Here is a 21,229-nt window from a genome sequence, read left to right as displayed (position 1 = left end):
GGAGTGTAATGAAGGGAGAAATTGAGTACAATAGTTTAAGAGAAAACTACAAAATGGGAAATATTGTGTCACCAGTTTAGATATTCAAAACAGAAAAAAAGTATAAATAATTATTGATATTGACTGAAATAAAACGCATATCTTGATAAGTTTTTCAGTCCTACTTTTACCTAAAATAACCACCAAAACAACTAAACAATGGGGAATGGATTAGGCCCACTACTAAGATCTGCAAAATCTCTAAATAAAACCCAGTGCAACCACAGTTGTCTTCAGGAAGGAGATTCCTAATCAGAGAAACTACAAAAAGACTCATAACTGTGGTGGAGCTGCAGAGATCATTAACTCAAGTAGGGGAAACTGTGAACAAGTTATTCGTCACATAATTTAGAAATTTGGTCTCCATAGAGGAGTGGCAAGAAGAAGACCGCTGGTGAAAGAAAGCCATGAGAAGTCAAGTCTGCAGTTTGCCAAAAGCAATGTAGGGACACAGCACACATTCAGAAAAATTTAGAGGAGTCCAAAATGTATACTTTCAGCTTCTATATGAAAAACGGAGTGCAAATGGTGCACTAACTAAACTTAGATTCTTCAGCAACTTCTCCCACATTCAAACACAGACTGATAAGTAACTTGGAGCCCAATGCCTTGCACACAGACACTATGACATAAGCAGGGGGGGGGGGGAACAGCAGGCCTTCATTTCACCTTTCAGCATCTGATACAGGGCAGTCCCATCAAAACTTGTCAGACATAAGACCTGAAACTGGGGCAGTTAAAACTACAGTGATATCAAAGCATATTCATGAGCTAGAATAACCTAGCCAAAGTTCAAACCCAAATCCAACTGAGTCTTTGGGAACATCAAATTCCAAGTTTTACCAGACACACTGTGGACATCAAACTGATGATCCAAAAAAAAAATAACAACAAATTCTGTCTCTAGATATGAAAGCAAGTAGACATTTACTCCAAAAGACTTGCATTCAAGTTATTATTTGTGTTTAGCCTTCCTGATCCAGTAGCTTATAGCATTTTTAAAATGTTCAGAGAAATGTTCCGTACCACACAAACTGTTTCTTCAGATTTACAATTATATGGTGTGATTCTAAAATCCTAAATAAAATATATACACTTTTGGGGGTTTAACAAAAATATATATATTTTTTGATCAAACCACATGAAAAACACCTGAAAAAGACTTTGCTGCAGTTGGAACCGATTTCTTGTAGCTCTTGTCCTGCTCTGAGGGGAGGAGCTGCTGCTGTGGCACACTGAGGTCAGAGGTTTAACAGTCCTGGAGCTCTCACAGGAACCACACAGGAAGAACGGGAAAAAACTGTGTACATATATATGACACAGCAGCACTTTAGTTTGGTTTGCAACCAGACTTCAGAGGGTGGTGTGACCGACCTCGTTTCCATGTCTTCCTCAACTGTAAATATTTTAGATGTCGGAGCGTCTCGGTCTCAGTGAAAGCAGCAAAAAACTCCTGATTCACCAAATAATCAAATAAAGGAAAGAAAAACAGTACTTCATATGAAGAATGCTTCTTCACACCAAAACCTACAGAAGTGTACAAAGTGTACATATCAGCTAACAAAGGTAAATAGTGTTACTTCCACGGCTGTTAAATTATCCCTCTTACTTTATATTTTTGTAATTAACAGTATTACTGCATATTTCATTGCAACTCTGAGTAATGCAAGTTGAGTAGAAGAAATAAATATATACCAACAACATGGACAGCAAAGTGGGTTCAGTCAGGGGCCAGTTGGGCAGGGCGGGGGTTGCAGATCACAGGACCAGACTGTACAGGGTGAGTGTGATGGAGGGCACAGGCTCCAGAATAGGCCTGGGCATTGTGGCCTGGCTGGCCGGGCAGAGCAAGCAGACTGGCGGGGGGTAAACACTGCCCTGTCTGGCCTGGCAATCGTGCCGGTGCCAATCGCAGAGCACCCAGCTGTGTTTGGGCCCGGGGGCGAGGGATTGTCAAGATGCAACAATGGACTTTCCCTTCTCTAATTATAGTTCTGGCTGGATAAACAAAGAGGAAACCGAGTGGTCTAGAAGTTGGGGAGGCTGGATGGAGGCCAAAAGGTCACAGGGCAAGATTCCTGCCATCTTGACCGAAGTCTCTCTTAGCAAAACTTCAAAAGAGAAGGTCTAAAATGGCCAGCTCATTAGCAGCCTGCTTTGATTGAGTCCACTGAGTAGAAGGTGAGGGTCTTTCATCTTTGGGGTGACCTTGTGATTCTGTTTGACACACCAAGTACTCTACTATGAACTAATCGGAGCTCTAACCTGCCTATCATTTTTTTTAAGTCGTTTCTGGTGATAATGGCTCTTCTTTTCTATTTTTTGTGATGATCTTAGCTTCATCACTAAACCAGTTCTCCAAATGAATTGAAAATTTTGTGGATGTAGGACAGGATAGTGGATGAACATGAAGGAATTTTCCCTCCTACTCTTGCTTTAATTGTGCCGCACATTGGAAGGAAAAAACAGTCAGAACAAAAAAAGTATGAAGGATTTTTTTTCTTTCGCGTTACCTCAAAAAACTTTGGGTTCCCTCTCAATAGGTTTTGGGTTCTCTCTCAATAATGTACTGATCAGTTCACGCAGCATAATTGAATATTGAAAGTCTTATGGTGGCCATCATACTTTCTGCTATAATACTAGGATTTCATAAGGTTTGTCCACATATGTTAATATCTCGGTTGTGAGATATCTGAAGTTTTATATCTTTTTCTTTAGGATAGAAAAGCACCACAAACCCATGTGCAACATGCAAAGCAGGCAACCCTGAGCTTCCCATCTCTTAAGATGGAACGAAAGAAAAAAATACATCTAAAATATTTGGACTATTTATGAGTTATTTTCATGGGGTAATAAAATCATCTGTTAGTTTTGATTGTGTCTTTTTTGTGTTGGCAGTCTGAATGGTTAATAAAGGACCGTTTTCATGTGCGGTTCCATCTCAACCTTACACAAACAGACATAGACATGCAGTGAATAAATGGAATTTCATTCAGTTTTTTGCACCAAAGAGTTGCTGAAGCACGTTTTCACTGAGGCTCTTTAAATACATATATATATTTGAAATTTTAAATTGACATTTATGACTGCATACAAAATGTATTTGCTAATTCTTATTGTGAAAACCTATTGAGCGGTAATGCAAAAAACCTTTCTGATTTTTATTTGTAAAGAAAAAAAATCTGCTCCATCAAATAAGTTGTTATATTTGACATATTATTTGTGGATTTAATGTGACAAAATGTGAAAAATATTTAGGGGTATACTACTGCAAAGCCACTATAAATACTAATTCACTTTGAAGAGACTTCTGGAGAAACAGATAACTTCAAGTGCATTTGTTAGCTTATCCTTTATTGTTTTTCCAAATTAAAACCTCTAATAAACTTATCCTTGTTCTTTTATAGTTAATCCTTGTCTTTATTTTGTTTCTTGCTTTCCGTTGCTAGGAGAATACAAACGAACTCTCTTACCACACCCATCCCCAGATTCCCTCCTCCCCTTTCTCCTTACTGTCCTCGGACCCCTCTGGAGTCTCGGAGCAATATTTTATCATGCTCTAATTAAATGTTTTCCTTAATGGAATGTACCAACATTTCCCCTGAGAATGGCTATGAGGTGGGAATGACTGCAGGCTCATTTATCCTATGCTTTCCCACTGACAGAAAGGGAGCAGCCATTCATGATTTAAGGAGCCCTTATGCTGTCTAGACATGCTAATGCACTTTCCTGCTACCGAGATTATGCTGGAGCAGAATTCCCTCTCAGCTGTAACAGAGAAATTCTCGCTGGAAAATCGCCTTTGTTAAGGTGATGGTGATATTTAAGGAGCTCACAGAACGAACAAAAAATGGCTGAATTAGCTTTAACTTCAGCGCTAGGAATTGTGATTGCAACAGCATTTCTGCTAAATAGTCAGAAGTCTAGAGCCTATTTGCCATTACATATTTGTATGTACATTTTGTTAAATACCCAAATCTGCAAGTATTTGAATTTTAATATACATTGTTTTCATTGATTCTGTGCCAAATGACTCTCATGTAAACGGATAATAAACTCTCATCGATCTCTTGCTGGTATTTATTATTTATTCCTTATAAAAATATATGACTAGATAGCAGGAAATTACTTTAAATCGTTGAATATCAATTATGTGTGGCGACTTGGTTAGTGGATTTTATTCAGCGATTCAATTCAGAAAGAGTCTGTTCTTTACCTTTCCCAGGACCGTGAGACAGCTGGGGTCCAGCTCTGGTTGCTCCAGCTTCACAACGCCAACCCAGCCGTACTCATAAAGGTCCTCCTCGTCATTGTTGTTGCATAGTCCCAAAGGATGCATCTGAAAAAGATGAAAGAAATAAGTAAGAAGTGCAACTTCCTTTGAATCCTATGTAACCAGCTGCATTCTTTTTTTGTAACCTTTTGTGTAAAAAATCAAATAATGGCCTTTTAAGTCTGGGGGTCTTTTCCATCATACTTCAATAAAACTGTTGTTCTGAAGTAAAGCACTAGCTTATAGCTGCACAGTTCTCCCTTGAATACTCGAATCTGTTGAGAAAATATGCTAATTTGGCAATTCATAATCAACTGTTTTCCTAATGAAACAGAAGACCTTAATAGCATTTCACATCTCTGCAACCAATTACCGGTTCTAAACGGTACACCAGGGTTTTCTACTGTAGCAAATAAGCAAAACAGGCTTTTATTCACCTTCAATTATTTGCAGAGGATGCAGATTTTTGCTGAAATTCTCAATCCTTGTCTACATTACTGCTAGAAAGATTAATGTTGCTGTAATTTCCATTGTACCAGTGCATATGTGCAAAGACAGTAGCGATTACTCTGTATATCATTATGCTGTAAATAGTATGGAGATGTCTTATAGCACACCGAATACAGAGTATCAAACTTTCCTCAGATGTTGTCTCATTACGTTTTCGGCTGCTGAATTGGCCCACTTCTCAGCCAGAAAGCTCTTTAGAGCCAGCACCAACACAGCGTCTAAGCAGCGGATTAAAGGTAAGAGGGTGGCAGACATCACAAACACCGACTGCTGCAGAACGGCCTAGAACAAGAATGTAGGTGGCCTCTAGAATTTCAATGTTGCTGAACAAAGGCATTCACTCCGAGGCTCTTTCTTACTTTTTCCAACAATAGAAAGATGCTGATATAGGTTAAAACATAAGAATAACATAAAACTTTTTCACATTTTAGAAACAGAAAAACACTGGTCTCAGTTCCAGGGGGTTTGTTAAATTATGAAATAATTCAAAAGTGAACACACTGTTTGAATTACCTGCAATAATAAATAGGTCAATAATGTAGACAGACAGCGACTGAATGGTAATTTTCATATTGTTAGGAATTTAAAATTGTAATGCAGTGGCTTAAATGACTGCTTTAAGGGCACTTTCACAAAAAAGGTAAGTACTTGCACTTTTTTTTTGAGAGCTACATACAATCAGCATGTCAGAGAGGGATAGTAAATAAGCAGACAGAATAAATTGTTATAGCTAATGGTATAATGAAACTTATTTTATTTTCCTTAATTACATATTTCTTAAATTTTAAAATTTCTGAAATTATTGCAAAGCGCATTGACTGACAAAAAGAAAATAATTTACAAAATCACTGAGTCAAAAAAAGTAAAGAACAAGAAGACGAGCAAGAAATTCAAGAAGAACAGAGGTCAACTGTGGCTGACAGCCATTCACGAGGATGAAGTGATGATGAGTTTAAACATGCCTGGATTAAAACTGTAACCAAGCGGAGTCCCTAAATCCTTGAATCTTTTACCCGACCTGGCAACAGTGCAAAGACAGGCTCAAGTATTAGCATTAGAACTGGGCCAAGCTGACCCGCAGGCTACTTATCCTATTAACCCAGAGACCACGGCTCTCCAATCAGGGAGCTCCCAACTACTTTGGCCCCTGGGCCACTGCCGATGACCCAAGATACCCTTCTCTTGCATGTGACCCCTGACCTTTAAGCCCCACTTTACTGCGCTTGGAGCAGGTTAGCTGTGCAGTAGCCCAAATGGAAAGAGAGAGGCTAAAAACAAGGCTAAGGGGGTCACACGGCTGACCTGAAGTGCTTTTGGGGAGGGTTTACCCAGATATAAAGGAGGCTAAATGCAAATGAGATGGTCAACTGGTGAGTCATGAAGAAGCAGCTTCTCATTAAGGATGAAACCCAATATATAGATCCGACAGAAGACTGAAAATACAAAACAAAACTGCAAATAATGCAATAAAGTCTGATGTGTTTTCTTTTGGATTTCTAAAATGGACCTAGCAAGAATAAAAAAAAAGTCCTCTTTGAATCCTTTTCCTCCTCCTCGGCCCTCCCACACACAGACTAGATGGACTATGATGAAACATTAAAGAATGAGCTCAGATGTTCAGTTGCAAACCTTTGAGACAAACGGATCTGTCCTTCAACAGCACAAAGGAACACATGAAAGATTTTTTAAAAATTCAGGCTATGCTTGCAAAAAACAAAAAAAACCTTTTCACAAATCCACAGGATGCAGCCTTACATAGATTTACCGATCATTTCTTAAAGCTACTTTAATGTTATTGGAAGAAACACAATTTTGACACATATTTCTGGAGTTGTTATTATTTTTTCAAGTAGAAATATAAAAGTGCAGTATGAACTCTGAACATTATGGAAGCCACAATCCACTGTTCTTACATCAATGCTGAAAGTCAATGACTTGATGAAATCTGCTGAATGTCCCGAACTAGAAAATCTTATCAACTTAAATAGAGTGAACCTCATGTTAGTGTTTGATAATAAGGATCCAGTTAGAATGTATATCATAGACTCAGAATCTGTCTGTATTATTGGGTTGAATTGACTGTTTTTTGTAAAGTGCTGTGAATTGAAGCTCTAAACTGAATTAAAATGTCAAATTGTAAATGCAAAACTCTATGGAAAACTAATTGTCCATCTATTTGTCATCCTCCATTCACCAGACAGATTAACATTTATTTTCTCCATATATTATTACTATTTTTCCTTTTTATACTTTTCTCAGCATAGAAACTTTGAGCTGTTCTGCTGCAAAACTAAAAACACAACATGCAGGTTTGTTGGAGTATTTTCTAAAGATGCTCTCTTTTCCCCTGCGGCTATAAGGTGTGTCAAACCTGAAGAAGTAAGCCTCCAGATATCCTTCAAAACATTCCGATTTTTACACAAAGCGTTTCTCTTCGCCTCTGTTTGCCAGTGTCTGTTTAAGCGAGGACCAGGAAGCGGAGCCCTGTTGGCTGTGTAATTGTGACCTCGCTCTCCTGCTTGGCTAACAGTTTGGTTGGCAGCGGGGAGCCCCTTGCACACTAGGCCATTGTGCAAGGGGCTCTTGCACTCCAAATGGGACAGGGTTGTTGTTGTGGACCATGTTGTTATTTTAGAGGCTGGCCATTGCGCCATTATCTCTGACCGCGCGGGGATTTTTCCTTTTTCTTAGATGTTGACGTAGGCGTTGATGGATGTGGGGATGGGAAGGAGCTCAGTTTGGAAGAGAGAATGGCGAGGAGTTGAAGTGGGTCACGCCTTCAAAAGATACAGCAACGCATTTGTGGAGGTGTCCTTGTAGACAACTCTGGACCGACAAGTCAAACTCTACCATTCCGGTCAGAAAACTTTGCTTTTCCTCTCAGCACCCAGGGTTGATGGGTGAGGGTGTCTGGCGCCCCTTTAGTGCCACGAGGAGGCAGATCTGTTCCTGCCCCCGTCTGTCCAGCCTCTGGGGGGAACTGCCTTTCACATGAATATCCTGTTACACAGATCACACTCTCAATGAATCCCTGGCAGGAATTTAACCTCCACCTGTCAGTTAAGTTCACTACTCCCCTCCAACCATCCACCTGTGGTAAAAGTACTTGTGACACTTCTGTGCAATAGTCTTAAACCACTGTTTTGCTTCCAAGGAGCCAGACTTTTGCAATGTTTCAAGGTAGTCTTGGTAATTTTTTCCCAGGATTTCCTGACCTACTTTGGCTTTTGACATCAAGCCTGTAAATTGATCAGTATTGATCTCTAGGTAGACTGGACTTGAAGAAATAAAAGCAGCTCTAACAACAGTACTCATTTTTATGATCCTGTTCTCTAATTCTCAATGGAAAGCCAAATGCAAGCCACACCAAATAGAGATTGGCGAAATGGACTTAAAGTTTTATTACAACATTTTGTGATAACAAAAATTCCACTATGAAATATTAGTTACTGTACGGCACTTCTTTTTCAGGTAACTATGTCAATGACTGCATGATACAGCAATGTTACAATGCAGAGCACAAATATTGCTCTTGAGAAACTTTCCCATTTGAAATATAATTCTTTAGGACACCAGTCACATAAACTAAACTGCACACAGTAATTACATTTAATCATATTTTAAAATTTATTGATATTCTTTGAATACAAGGTGGCGAAAATGGTAAAAAATAATCTGATCAATACAGTCATTTTTGAGGGATTGCAAACATCTTTAATTGGAATTTATTGCGATAATGACAAATAAAAAAATTGTATGAAAAATACAATGTTCCTACTATCCCTAAGGTCCATCCCTACCATCTAAAACTACTCTTTGATTGCGACACATTTCTATCAACATTTGAACAACAGCCACATCTACCTTTTAGCCCTCTCATCTCCCAAATCATTTGCTCCCTCATATATTTTCAAACCAGCCAACCTTTGATGCTCACCACAATGTGTGCAGAAACTCTAATAATCTCCATTTGTTGTGCAGCTTCTTTGAACATCTTTATGAGTACATGGATATCCCTAGGACCAATAAAACTTTTCTTTCTGAAACAAAGCAGATACTTCAAAAAGATTATGGCCCCGTTTTGCTTCCAGCAGACGCAGCCAGGAAAACCCATGGAGAACATGAACGTACAAATTTGCTGAATTGCATGCCTATTTAAGGCCAAACACTGGGAAAAACATGAGCGATGGTTTTGCATTTTTCGGCAGCTCATCTTTGTTTCAGCACAGCAAGACCTTAAAATGGAACATCAAAGGGAAGCGAGGGAAAAAAGTGAGTGGATCTAGAAGAGATGTTTGTAAAGCTTAGTGAGATGACTTGTATACATTTCTTACCATTTCAGCAGATACACAAAGCAGAGGCTATTGTAACAATAAAAGCTGCTTTGTTTTCTGCAGGCAATTTATGCATGATCATCTTTGTAAAGTTGCTGCAAATAATTAGCATTGGGGAACTCTTGCTTGTTTGCATCCTTTCTACATTTTGGGAGAGTTGCTGGCACCTATTTCACATGCACACACCATCTAGAAGAAGAAAAACCTGGGCAAGCAGCCATAGCTCACACCCACCTGGTTCCCCGGTGCCATGCATATGTTTACACATCTCTCTGTTTGAGCACAGGCATGTGTAAGAGGTTAGCGTGTTCAGCCTGAAATGCATCATGGCTGACCAAGGGGTAACCCGGTGGCATTTTTCCCTGACCGTCCTCTCGCCCTGAACTCAGTCACCCTCAGCCCCTTTCCAGTCCTTCTCCAGTGCTCCTCCCCAACCCTGCGCCACAACCGTCTCTGAGCCATTATTGGGGGAGTTTTGTAAACTTCCTGGAATAAAACCAGCGCTGTCAAACTGTCACTGTATGCTCATTATTAGAGCCTCAATCCCTCATCATTACACTAAGAGTCTTGTTAAGAGCAAATAAAGGTATAGTGGGAGTTGATTTGGCAACTAAGGAAAAAGAAAGAAAAATTCAACTTGAATGTTCAGGTATGGATGCGGGCCTGGTTCGCTGGAAATTCAACAAGGGCATAACAAGGGAAATTCAACAGATTCTGAGATGCAGCTGATTAGAAGAAGCAACACTTCCCTAAAGTCTCTTAAAACATCATTGTATGCCACCAATATATTTTGTAAAACTACCTTTAACCATTTGGTACTTCCTTTATTGTCTTGGAGTTTTTTCCAACCAATTTTTTGTCCATTCTTTGTGCATTGGCACAACTTACTGAGCAGTGAGTGGGGAAAGACCTTGGGAAATCCAAGATATAGCTAAAGCTGCGGTATGTAACGTTTAAAAAAAACAAACATGGTTTTTGCATATTTGTTAAAACTGTCACCATGTCGTGACAGTGTAATATGAGACAGATAATCTGTGAAAAATCGAGCTCCTCCACCTCCTCCCTGAGCTACTATTGACGTCTAAAGAAATGCAATGCTCCCGACCAAAAACAACCAATCAGAGGTTGATTGAGGAGGGTCTAAGTTAGTAAGTTCAACTTATAATTAGTCTTGAATTTAAACAGAAGCGCTTTATGCTTTAAAATTTTGAGACTTTGAAACAGGAAAGGAAGCTGTTCTTCAATTACCCTAACATGTTGATGGATTCGTCTAATAGAGCCTTCCAGTCAGGCTGACTGACAACATCTCACCAAAGGCAAATTTTATAATTAGTAAGGAAAGCAAAACTGTTAGCTGATAACAAGGCTAAACTGGATGCATTGATACACCTTACAAATTTCTGTCTGTTTTGTTAGATTAGGTCTGATTATGAGTAAATGTGATTGCACTTTTAAAATGCATTCACATTATGCATACATATTATGTAATATTATACATAATGTGTATAATATTACAGTGGATGCTGTAGGCGAGCAGTTTGAATCAGTGACCTAGGCTGCACAACACATCACAATCTAAACCCAACAACAAGTTGCTGGGTCACCAGGAAATAGCCAGGTCCCCTGCCATCCTTCGCCCTGAAAGGTTGGCATGGAGGGATGAGTCATCCCATAACAAATGTAATGGTGCTTAGCCCCAGAATCTCTACTGGAGATGTTCCTCCAGACAGACAGATCATGGTAGGATGGATACAAGTGACTTTCAGTTTAGATCTTCAAATTCAGGGAATGGGGTTTTAAAAAAAAGAAACTTGTTCCAAATTGTACGAACTTTAAAATAATAATTCAAAAATATATTTTTTGCATTTGCCTTTGTCTAGGTCAAACTATGTGAACCCCAATAGCTCAGACATCAGGAGCCCTAATCCAGAAAATTACCCAAAAATCAGGCCATCTGTGAAGCTAAACTGTGTTAGCCAAACGATTTCAGTGTATGCTGTTAAGTCAAGTTGAGATGAGGATTTAGAGGAAGTGAATTAGTATACAGATACTAATCTTAATAAGAAACGATAAAAATTCCTGATTATGGGTTTGAATTTCTAAACCATTCCAACCTTACTTATCTTCCCCAAAAAGTTCAGACAGCAAACAGTATGAGCAAAAACCCTTTACGAGTCTTTACAAGGAAGAACACACTTAACAGCGTTCCTTTGCATGGTGCATATACACACACGCCTTGCAATATCATTCATTCAGGCACTCTTTACCCCCTTCTTGATTGCTCTCTGGCTCTTTTTCCCAGCACTAGAAATAACTTCAAAGAGGGCTGGTAGCCTTGAGGAGAGGGGGATCGGGATCCGGTTGCAGCGGAGCAGCTGGGAGGGCCCTACAGGTGGGGCTGGCACTCCTCCTCCTGTAACACTATCAGTGGTCCCTCTGCTTCTCCTCTCGAATAAAGACTTCCTCCCTTTTGTGTTCTCCACTGGGGCCAAAAGGAACAATCAGCCAAGGTAGTCATGCATCCAACATTTATAATAAACCAACTAAAAGCTTCAGTATTTGTTATGCAACAATGAAAGAGCTAAACCGATCAATAAAAAAAAAAAAAGCCGTCCCACGGAAATATCAAGTGTATACCCTGAATAAGTGCTTCAGAGAAGTCACCCTATGGCTGTATGTCCTCCCCGCCCACTGCATGCCCCCTGCTTAACCTTCCCTGAAAATCACCTCTATTGCATCTTCATAGCAACGGGCAAAGCAAACAAGTGTCATGGTTTCAGTATGAACCGGGGATGCTGGCAGAGGACACCCAATAGCATGTAAATGTCCCCATATGTAGCACAAGTCAGTGGGGCTGACAGCTTTAACACTGAGCAGGACGCCGAGCTTGTGACTCTATTAACTCTCTGCAAGTGCATCCTGAAACCGTCAAAGGCCTGCAAGGGTGTGTGTGTGTGTGTGTGTGTGTGCGCATACACACACTCAGAAGTCTTTCTGGTGTCAATTTCAGCTCTTCAGGCTTCAAAACCTAGAATGACACGAACAAAGGAAGGGCCGACAAAGTTCAGGGGTCAACTTTGGGCAGGATGCCACCATTTTAGAGCGGGGGCAGGGTGGAAACAACTGCACCGGCTTCTGAAGGGATCATCACAGCACCACTTTACAAAGAAAAAGAGTAAAACTGACAGCATGGAAGTGCTTCATTTCAGTTGATATTCAGGTAATCTAAAGTCTTAAAACTGCCTAAATTTTCCATCATGTCGTTTCTGTGGTTTAAATTAATTTTACTGAGAGTTTAATTGAGCTATTTAGCCCAGGTATATGGAGAAAAGAGTAGTACAACTTTCTCCTTCCCCCTACTTTGTTCACTACAGGCACATTTCCCTAAGACAAACTGTTGACAGCTGAAAATTTCCTGATTCCTATCCCTATATCCTAAAATAAAAAAAAACACATTTTGAGAAAAGTAACAGTCACTGTGTAAAAACTAAAACAGCCATATTTACGACTTGCACTGTGTAGTGCGCAGCTCGATAAGCTACGACACACGTCTCTTAACCAGCAGACTGCAAACTAGCTACATGAGCAATTATAGTCTTCAGAGCAGATAAAAATGTTATACTCTATGGTATTTTAACTAATGCAAAGCTTAGTTATAAAAAAATTAAGTTAACATAGAAATGTTGGATCCAATTGCTGTAAATTAATTTTGTCCTATCTTTTCACCTTCTCTCTTTCTTTTTTAATTTAATTTTTTAACATGAATACCATAAGACTATGGTACTTCATTCAAGGATATTAAACCATAAAAATACTTCCAGCCCAATGGTAATTGCATCAATGCACCTATAGGAGCAGCTATAAATGTGAACATCTGCATAAATTCTTTGTCAGCATAAAGGTGCAAGTGTGAATTAATTAGCATGACTAACAACGTCAGAAGAAGAGGGACATCTGCTGAAAACTGGGTGCACGTGTTTCTCTCTACATTTTTATCACAAGCTTTTAACTTGAAAGGTACTTCTGGCACTACATGTTCCTTGCAAACCAAAACATTCACTAAAACCTTTAAAAGGCCAGTAAGGAGCCTAAAAGCAAAAACCTGCAGTCAGTGATGACACAAAATTGTGTCTTTTCTTGTCAATTTTCGAAGCTACGTTCAAAGGCTTCCCTCGCTTCGGCTCAAGCTACTCATCTTTGACCTGCCACCATAAAACAAAAGTCAATGTCACTACTTAATGAGCTATGATTAATGCTGCTGAAGCCCAGCGGGTGAGGACGGACGGAGGCCGGAGGGCGAACATACCTGCCACAGCCCGCCTGCTCTGTGTGTGGGTGCGTGCGTACTTTCGAGGGCTGAGGGGGTTGATGTTGCTAAAAGTGGACGGACGGGAGGATTGCAGTCATCAACACCTTGGCTCTGAGTGGCCTTTGAAGTCAGGCGGCATCTTTGATGGCCCCAGCCATGAAGGAATGCTGCTTGCCCTCCCTCCCCACCCCTTAAAGCCCCCAGCGCAGTGGAATGCAGTGCAAGCTGCTGCTGCTCGATCTGCTGGAATGGGATTAGACCATGTTGCCCCTTCCTCCCCTCCTCCTCCTTCATCTCTATCCGACCCTGCCCTCTTGAGAGGACAATATGGCGGAAAGGTAGTCCCAGAAGAAGTGTAAGGTAACAGCCTTATTAGGATGCAAGTTAGAAAACATCATACCTCTAAAGACCCGAGGTGAAGCAAACAAGGTTTGACTTAAAGTGCAATACAACCCATACCTGGAGAATTTACAAGAGATGCTGCTTGGGACTGGCTCTCGAGGCTTTTGAATACTTTCCATGTCCTAGTGCAAAACCATTTGACATTGTGCATTTGCCAACATTTGTTTTTTTTTTCCAGCTGCATCACAACACCCGACTTGCCTGTCTACACAGTAAATGTGCAGTATGTCCCAGTCAAGAGCTTCACTCCAAAAAAACATAATGTTAACATATTTTGGTATGACATCTCGACAAGTTTCAGATCATTAGAAATAATACAAACTAACTTATAAGTAAGTTTTCAGCAAGAAATATGAGCTTGATTTAAATAAATGTCTTAATTTTGACATAGTACTAGCAAAGAACTACTTTTTCATCAAAGTACATTTTCAAAAAGTACTGGAAGTTTATTTTGCTTATGACTAGTACTATTTCATCTGCATTAAGGAAGTATTGACCAAAGCAAGCATCTATATCTTGCTGAAAAGTTACTTTTAAGTTAGTTTTGTCTTATTTCAAGTGGGCAAAGATATTTGCAGTAGAAACTAGATCACAAATACTTGGTATGATTTTGTTATTCAACATATTTGACATTATTGCCTGTCAAATATGCATCCAAAACAAAAGCTCAAGTCATGAAAAGTAATTTTTCACAAAGAAAACAACAAAAAAAAACCAACATATTGTCAAATGTTCGATTGTCCTAACTGAAAAACAGCAAAAATCTTCCATTAAGTTCAAAGAAATATTCTTTTTTGACCATATTTCCTTCTCAAATATGGTTATGTCTGATTCAAAAGAATATCTAGTCCTGTTGAGGGATCAAACACATCTGCTGCGCTCAGCTCGTCAATGCTGCAAATGTGCGTTAAAAACCATCCAGACTACAGTGGAAAATTGCTTTGTGAAGCGTTTGAACATAACGCAAGTGAAAATAGTGAAAAATCTGGCTTTGTCTTCAATACAGAGATTTGTCCTTTAGATCAGTTCATCTCAGACATGTTGGATAGCTTCATCCCAGCCCAGCATCCAAGTCTGGCACACAATCAAAAGCTGCACCTAAACCCGAGGCTTTGAGATATTATTAAAGGGGATGGAAACACTTCAGATGACCATTTGCCAAACATGCACAGAAGCCCCGGCGCATCAAAGAGAAGAGCCCGACATGAAATCAGAGTGACCGTGGACTCTCCCACAGCATGTTGGGTGTGTGTGTGTGTGCATGTGGGGGTGTGCGTGTGTGTGGGAGTGTGCGACAGTTACAGCAGGAGATGAGTGTTGTAATCCAGCCGCTCTCAGAGGGGAGACAGACGGGGCTTTCTTCAAAAGGTCAGGTTCATTTTGTCCTCTCACACACTTAACTTGGTGACTGACCTTCCTCACGACAACTGCACAAACAAGCCGTTTTGGCCAGGCATGCCGGTGTCTGTCAGGCCAACCTGAAGACCGGCTACAACCGCAATCGCTGCCTGTTTGCAGAGGATTGTTACTGCCTGCCAGTCGGAGCTGAGAGGAATGCGAGCTGGTCTTACAGTACATGTACATGTTCACACACCTAAATGAAATGTGTACACAGACTGAGGGGTTCAGACAGTAAAAGCTACTCCCCTTCCTCCCATATCGGCTCCTCTGTGGACACAGAGCCCTGGGAGAGGGAAGCAAGGTGGAGCGGCAGTCAGCATTAGGGCTGGTTTCAGGTTTCTCCTGCCTCCGACTTGTTTTCTTTAGGAAACACTTACTGGAGCACCGACTACATCTGAGGAAGCGCTCACCTGCATCACTTCCGGGTCAAACGGCCGAGGTCACGCTGCAATAAGATCAGGGAACTGAAGTGTGGGGAACCGGAGAGCGTTTAAAGTACATGTGGAATGTTTGAAGTGTCTCCAGCGATTACCTTTGTGATTTTATTTTAAATGTTCTGACATTTAAGGAAAACAAAATCAATCAGTGGTTTAAAAGGGGAGTTTGCGGGTTGATATTCCTTGCGAAAACCAACTTTGTCCCAGAGTCATTCCTTAACCTTCATCTTTCTGCATTCCTCTGCTTCCTTAATCAGTTTAAGTTTCTTAAACTGATTTGGGAAAACCTGAAGGAGTGAGGGGTCTCTGGAGAAGAGCAAGATCCTGAAGCTCAAGACTTCCTAAGCAGCTAACGATATTCCACAGGAAAGAAGAACACAAACAAAACAAGGACCAAAATATAGAGTTAAACATGGAATATGGAGCGTCATAGATCAGTTTTGTTCTGGCATTCCAAAAGGGAAAAACATGATGAGTAGAACAGGAAGATATTTGGACACACTCCAAATTGATAAGTCCTGTAAAAAAAAAGACTGTGTGTTTTCTTTTGCCCTCTGTCACACAACAAACTTATAGACTTGAATCAGAAGAAAAATATCAACAGATTAATGCTAATATTTGAAAGTTATCTGACCAAGTTTCTTCAAACCAACATGTAATCTTTGACATCCAGTTTATTTACCACAAACTAAATCAAATCAAGGTATACTTTTACAACTTGGCTGTAGCATCTTATCTTTCCAACACTTTCCAATAAGTCTTGTTGTTCATTCAGATATAGCTAAGCAAAAACTTAGTCGTGCTGCCATAATATCTTTAGAAAGAGGCACATTTCTCTTTGCAACCATTCAAATCAAGCCATGCTGGGCTTTTTCAAATTCTCCTGACATATATGTTGAAATGCTAATTGAGGCTGAATTTACTAATATATCCACTGATGGAAGGATCAGCAGATGTTCTTGAATATTTCCACATGTAGATAATGGTCATCTTTGTGTAACAACAGAATCAGATTTGTCTGGAAATTACCCAATATCATTCCACATTGTTGGGCAGCAACAATTATTGCCAAGACTCTGTGTTGTAATACAACAACATCTCTAATTTAAATAAAAACAATATACAAAGGTTGACGTTTCTTCTAGTCTTTTTATCCATATTTTTACAAGAGAGATGGAATTATATTTTTCTGGTCTTTCTCCAAAGTTCTATTGGATGGGTCACAAATTCCCACAACTTGAAAACCCTTGGCTGAACAAGATCCCTGTTATTTACTGTACCAGTTTATTCAACAGAGCAGCAAAATAAAATGTCTTTCAAATTTTCTTGGTCATCATTTAAATGTCTAGAACATGTGTGCTCTATGTATTTTTTGTGCCGTACCTGCAGACTCATTTTACATATTTATCATATTTTCATGAAACCTCATGAAACATATTTGAAAACATATTTTCATCTCCAAAGTACCTCCACACGACCAATGACTGTACTTTTTCCCTACAGTCTATGCTAACAGTAATGGAACCTTCCTTTCTCCAATGCCAGAGTACCTAAAACCTCATGATAAAATATGTCAACTGGATGCAACCTTTTCTAGACATCACACCGTCTAAACTTTGCTTTAAAGCCAAAGCTGTGTCATTTTATGATATTTCTCACCTGAAGACTCCATTTGAGGCCCATTTTCAAAGCCTTCACAGGAGTGTGAGATAGGAATTGTGCTCAAGGCATCAAGATGGATCAGTGGGCAGGTTTTCCACACCTCTGAACTTGAAAGCAGCGGTCATCTCTGCATGTGTTTTCTGAGCCTCTCCCTGTGCTTATTCTGACCAGTGATCAGGTTAGACAAGTCCCTCTATTCAAAGCTACACAGCAATAGCGATATCCCCAAAGAGAGGGAGGAGGTGGAGGAGAAGAAGGGAGAAAAATCCTATCTGAGAGATTAACTCGCAGCACCCAACCGAGCCGCTGCCGGGTTCACTGGCTCGCTCAGTCCTATCTTACCCACCAGTCTCTTGTTCTAAACCAAAGCATGTCTTTGATAGTCGACTAGAAGGAATCTGGAGGCGTTACAGGTTTCTTTTGTGCGTTTTGCTGTGTACGCCAAGGCTGGGATTTCTTTTCTTCACCCCCCCTCTTTTTTTTTTTCTTTCCCTCATCCTTCATCTTCTGCTCCCCTTCCCCCATTTCAAACACCAAAATCAGTGAATCATAAATCTTCTTTGATTGTTTTTTTGGTTACCATCATAAACTTTTGTGTTGTCTGAATTGTAAGTTTCTGACTTGTGTGCTTCAAAGCGGTACGATCTGGGTGCTGACCAACGGTGGAGACCACTTAAAGAGTTTAAAGGCTTGGATGAGGGGTGGGATTTTGGACAGAAGACAAGTGGGGGTAGTTGGGGCTGTGTGGGTGAGGTTTGACTCCCCTTGGAGATTTTCTTAAACCCATTACATCAGCTTTTTTCTGCTTCACGGGCTCCAAGTCCGGGGCTTTTGTGAAAGTAGAAAATGACCTAAATTGACATTCAGAGAGGTTGTGGCTGGTTAATTGTGGCCAAGCATTTTTGGCATAAATAAAGCAAGCTTCCAGAAGCCCTCACCTTTAAGTTTTTCATGAATTCTTTTTTGGCATGGCCTCCAATAAATGTAATGTTGTAATCCCTGAAATAACTCACTTCTCCATAAAACCTTTCAGATCCCAAAAGAAAAGAGAATAGAAATCCAAAAATGAAGACATAAACACCAATTTAGCTTAGATTTGTGTGGAAAACATTTAGAACGATGATATAATCAACTAAAAACTGTTATTAAACTTATATGGCCACAGTGTACTTCCATTACAGTGAGCTGGATTTTACACAAATATCTTTGAATTTAGCGATGTATGTGGTTGGGTGAACTAATTATTCTGCCATAGCAAAAGTCTGTAAACTTTTACAAAAACATTCGCATTGGAAAAGAATGAATGTGGCATTTCTTTTTATTGAATTACTGAAATTTCACACAGTACTTGGCCAAAAATATTGGTACACTTGCCTTTGCTTACTTAAACACTTTCAGATTTCAGTATGAAGAAATCTGAATCGTCATACTGAGACTTTAGGGTAGGATTGACCCACCTTTTGTAGCTATTACAACTCCACATTTCTCATGTCCATTCAGAATTACAGAAGATTCAGAATTACAGTGGATCCGTACCTGCTCATGGTTTGGTATTCACAGACTCCCAATTATTCGTGAAAATCTCTCTACTCATGGAAACCTATGAATGTTAGTGTCTGTGGTAGTGCCAGGATGATTTCCACCATGTGTATCAATTCATATCAGTGTATATTTGGTGCTTAAACAATCAAAATACATAGTTGTAAGCATTTTTACAGAGTTTTCAAGTATTTGTGGATTTTAGCTGTGTCCCCTGCAAATACCGGGTTCCAGTGTAGTGCTAAAGGGAATATTTAACTATTCTACCATGTAAACATTTGTGGTGTTCTGGCATTGAATTCTTCACTCCAACTCATTCCAAAAATGCACTACTGGGCACCAATGTCTTTGTATGTTGCAGCATTAAGAATTAGTTTTACTGAAACTAAGGAGCTGTCTGCTAAAAAACAACCAGACACCCATATCTTCCATCCACCAAACTTTACAATACTGTTCTCCCGATACGCCGACCAAACCTAAACATAGCCATCAGTCTACCAGGAACAGAAACGCGTTCCATTAATACCTCTACACACTGTCCTCGAGTTAATTGAGTCTGTAGGCACCCTTAGAACTGTAGACCATCTGGTTTACCAAAGTTACAGTTGTTCTCAATTACTTTCACTTTGTTAGGATCCCTCAAATAGTTTGCCATGGAATATTTAGTAACTTATGGTGCAGTCTGTTGTGGTGCCAAGTGGAAAATTCCCTGAGCTCCTGAAAAGTAACCATTTCTTCATAAATGAATAAGTAAATTGTTTAATTGTAGTATTAGTAGTTTACTAAATTGCATGTCTAACTGCTCGGTTTGGACACGCATGGCCTTCAAAAGTGATAAGAAAACCCGAGTTCAATGATTTGTGTAGGTGTCTAAACTTTTAGACCAAAAAATCCATTAAAAGCAATAAATGTAGTTTCTTTCCAAACTTAGTGAGTACGGTAATAGTGACAAATGGTTGTGATTTCAATCTTAACAGAAATAATTGACATTATTACTTTTTTAATAATCAAGCAGCTCTAAGTGACACATCGCGTCAAAGCGTGGAGGCTTTTTGGACTAATAAGATCAAAAGAAGTTGACATTTACAGAAAATATGAGCCTTGCTCCTAAACAAAATGGTGTGCAGAATCAATGGAAAAGTGTGAAATAAGAAATGATGTGGCAGTATTTCTAAGCTCTACCCACACGTTCTAATCGAAAGGCTTCACAATGGCTGGCTTTTAAAAAAAAAAAACATAAAAGAAATAAAGGATGAAAAATCAAAAGAGGCCACTCGCTGATGCCGAGCAAACTGATCAGCTGCATATAGGCTAGAAAAAGCTAGAAGGAATGTCAAAAGAACCACTGATCTCTCTTTTTCTCCCCTAAAGTGATCAAACAGTGGTCCATTCTCTGGAGGAGGTCAAACAAAAGGGAGTGAGAGAAAGTAAACGGGAGCTTTGGAGCACCATAGGAAGCCGGCCACCAGCAGCATAACCAAGCAGCTAGCACAAAAACAGCACACTGTCTCTCCAGCTTTCTTTAAGTTCAGCGGTGAGATGGAAAAAGAGGAAGAGCAGGCCAAGTAGAAAAATAGTGGCTGCAGTCAAACAGTGTGGGGTAAGGGCTCAATAGGGCCTGGTTACCCCGGTGAGGAGAACTCAGAGCTGCAACAATGTCCACATCAACTGTCCGGCTTTGGGCCAGGCCCCATGGAGGTGCATCTCAGAGAGCCTGGAGGTCAGCTGAGTGGATAAAAGAAAAATGTAGCTGGGATGTACAGAGTGGGACGTGCAGCTTTAGGTGCGCGCACAAGCTCGACAGAAGCACTCTTTCAATTATTTCAAGACACTGAGAACCAGCGTTTCCTTAATTATGTGCATGGTTGCACAACGGGAGGTGCTACATGTTCCTTAAATCTGTAGATGCTAAAAATACAATGTTCCGCAATGTTTTTTAAGTGCTGTTTTTGAAATACTGACATTCACAGAGTGATAAAAAGCTTTAAGTTAAGGCAACAAAGCAATTCTAAATGCTCAGCGTAATCAAAACACAGCAACAGACCACGAAACAAGCGACAAATATTACATTTTGTCAAATGGCGTCAAACTTTTCAAGAATTGTAATAATCAAACGCATCAATCAGTGTTCCAGCTCTTTTTAATCAACTCTAGTAAAGTGAGTTTTTAGCCTTGATTTAAAAGGAACTCAGTTTTTTTTCAGTATTTTTTCAGTTTTCTGGATAGATCTGTGGTGCATTAAAACTGAATGCTGCTTCTCCAAGATTAGTTCTGGGGATGCAGAATAGACTTGAACTAGAAGACCAGAGTGGTCTGGAACGTT

At 39.9% G+C, this 21,229-nt stretch overlaps 1 protein-coding gene across 2 annotated transcripts in view; it reads right to left on the bottom strand.

Moving 5' to 3' along the window:
* znrf3 (zinc and ring finger 3) overlaps window positions 1-21,229 on the bottom strand; it is a 78,146-nt gene that overhangs the window by 32,216 nt on the left and 24,701 nt on the right. For both annotated transcript variants that reach the window (XM_032579466.1, XM_032579467.1), the window contains exon 2: window positions 4,256-4,378. In XM_032579466.1, the coding sequence (XP_032435357.1) occupies window positions 4,256-4,378 (123 nt within the window). The remainder of the gene's footprint in view (window positions 1-4,255; window positions 4,379-21,229) is intronic.

Source organism: Xiphophorus hellerii, chromosome 12 (assembly GCF_003331165.1).
Source record: "Xiphophorus hellerii strain 12219 chromosome 12, Xiphophorus_hellerii-4.1, whole genome shotgun sequence".
Lineage (NCBI taxonomy): Eukaryota > Metazoa > Chordata > Actinopteri > Cyprinodontiformes > Poeciliidae > Xiphophorus > Xiphophorus hellerii.
This window is presented reverse-complemented; position numbering and strand designations above follow the sequence as displayed.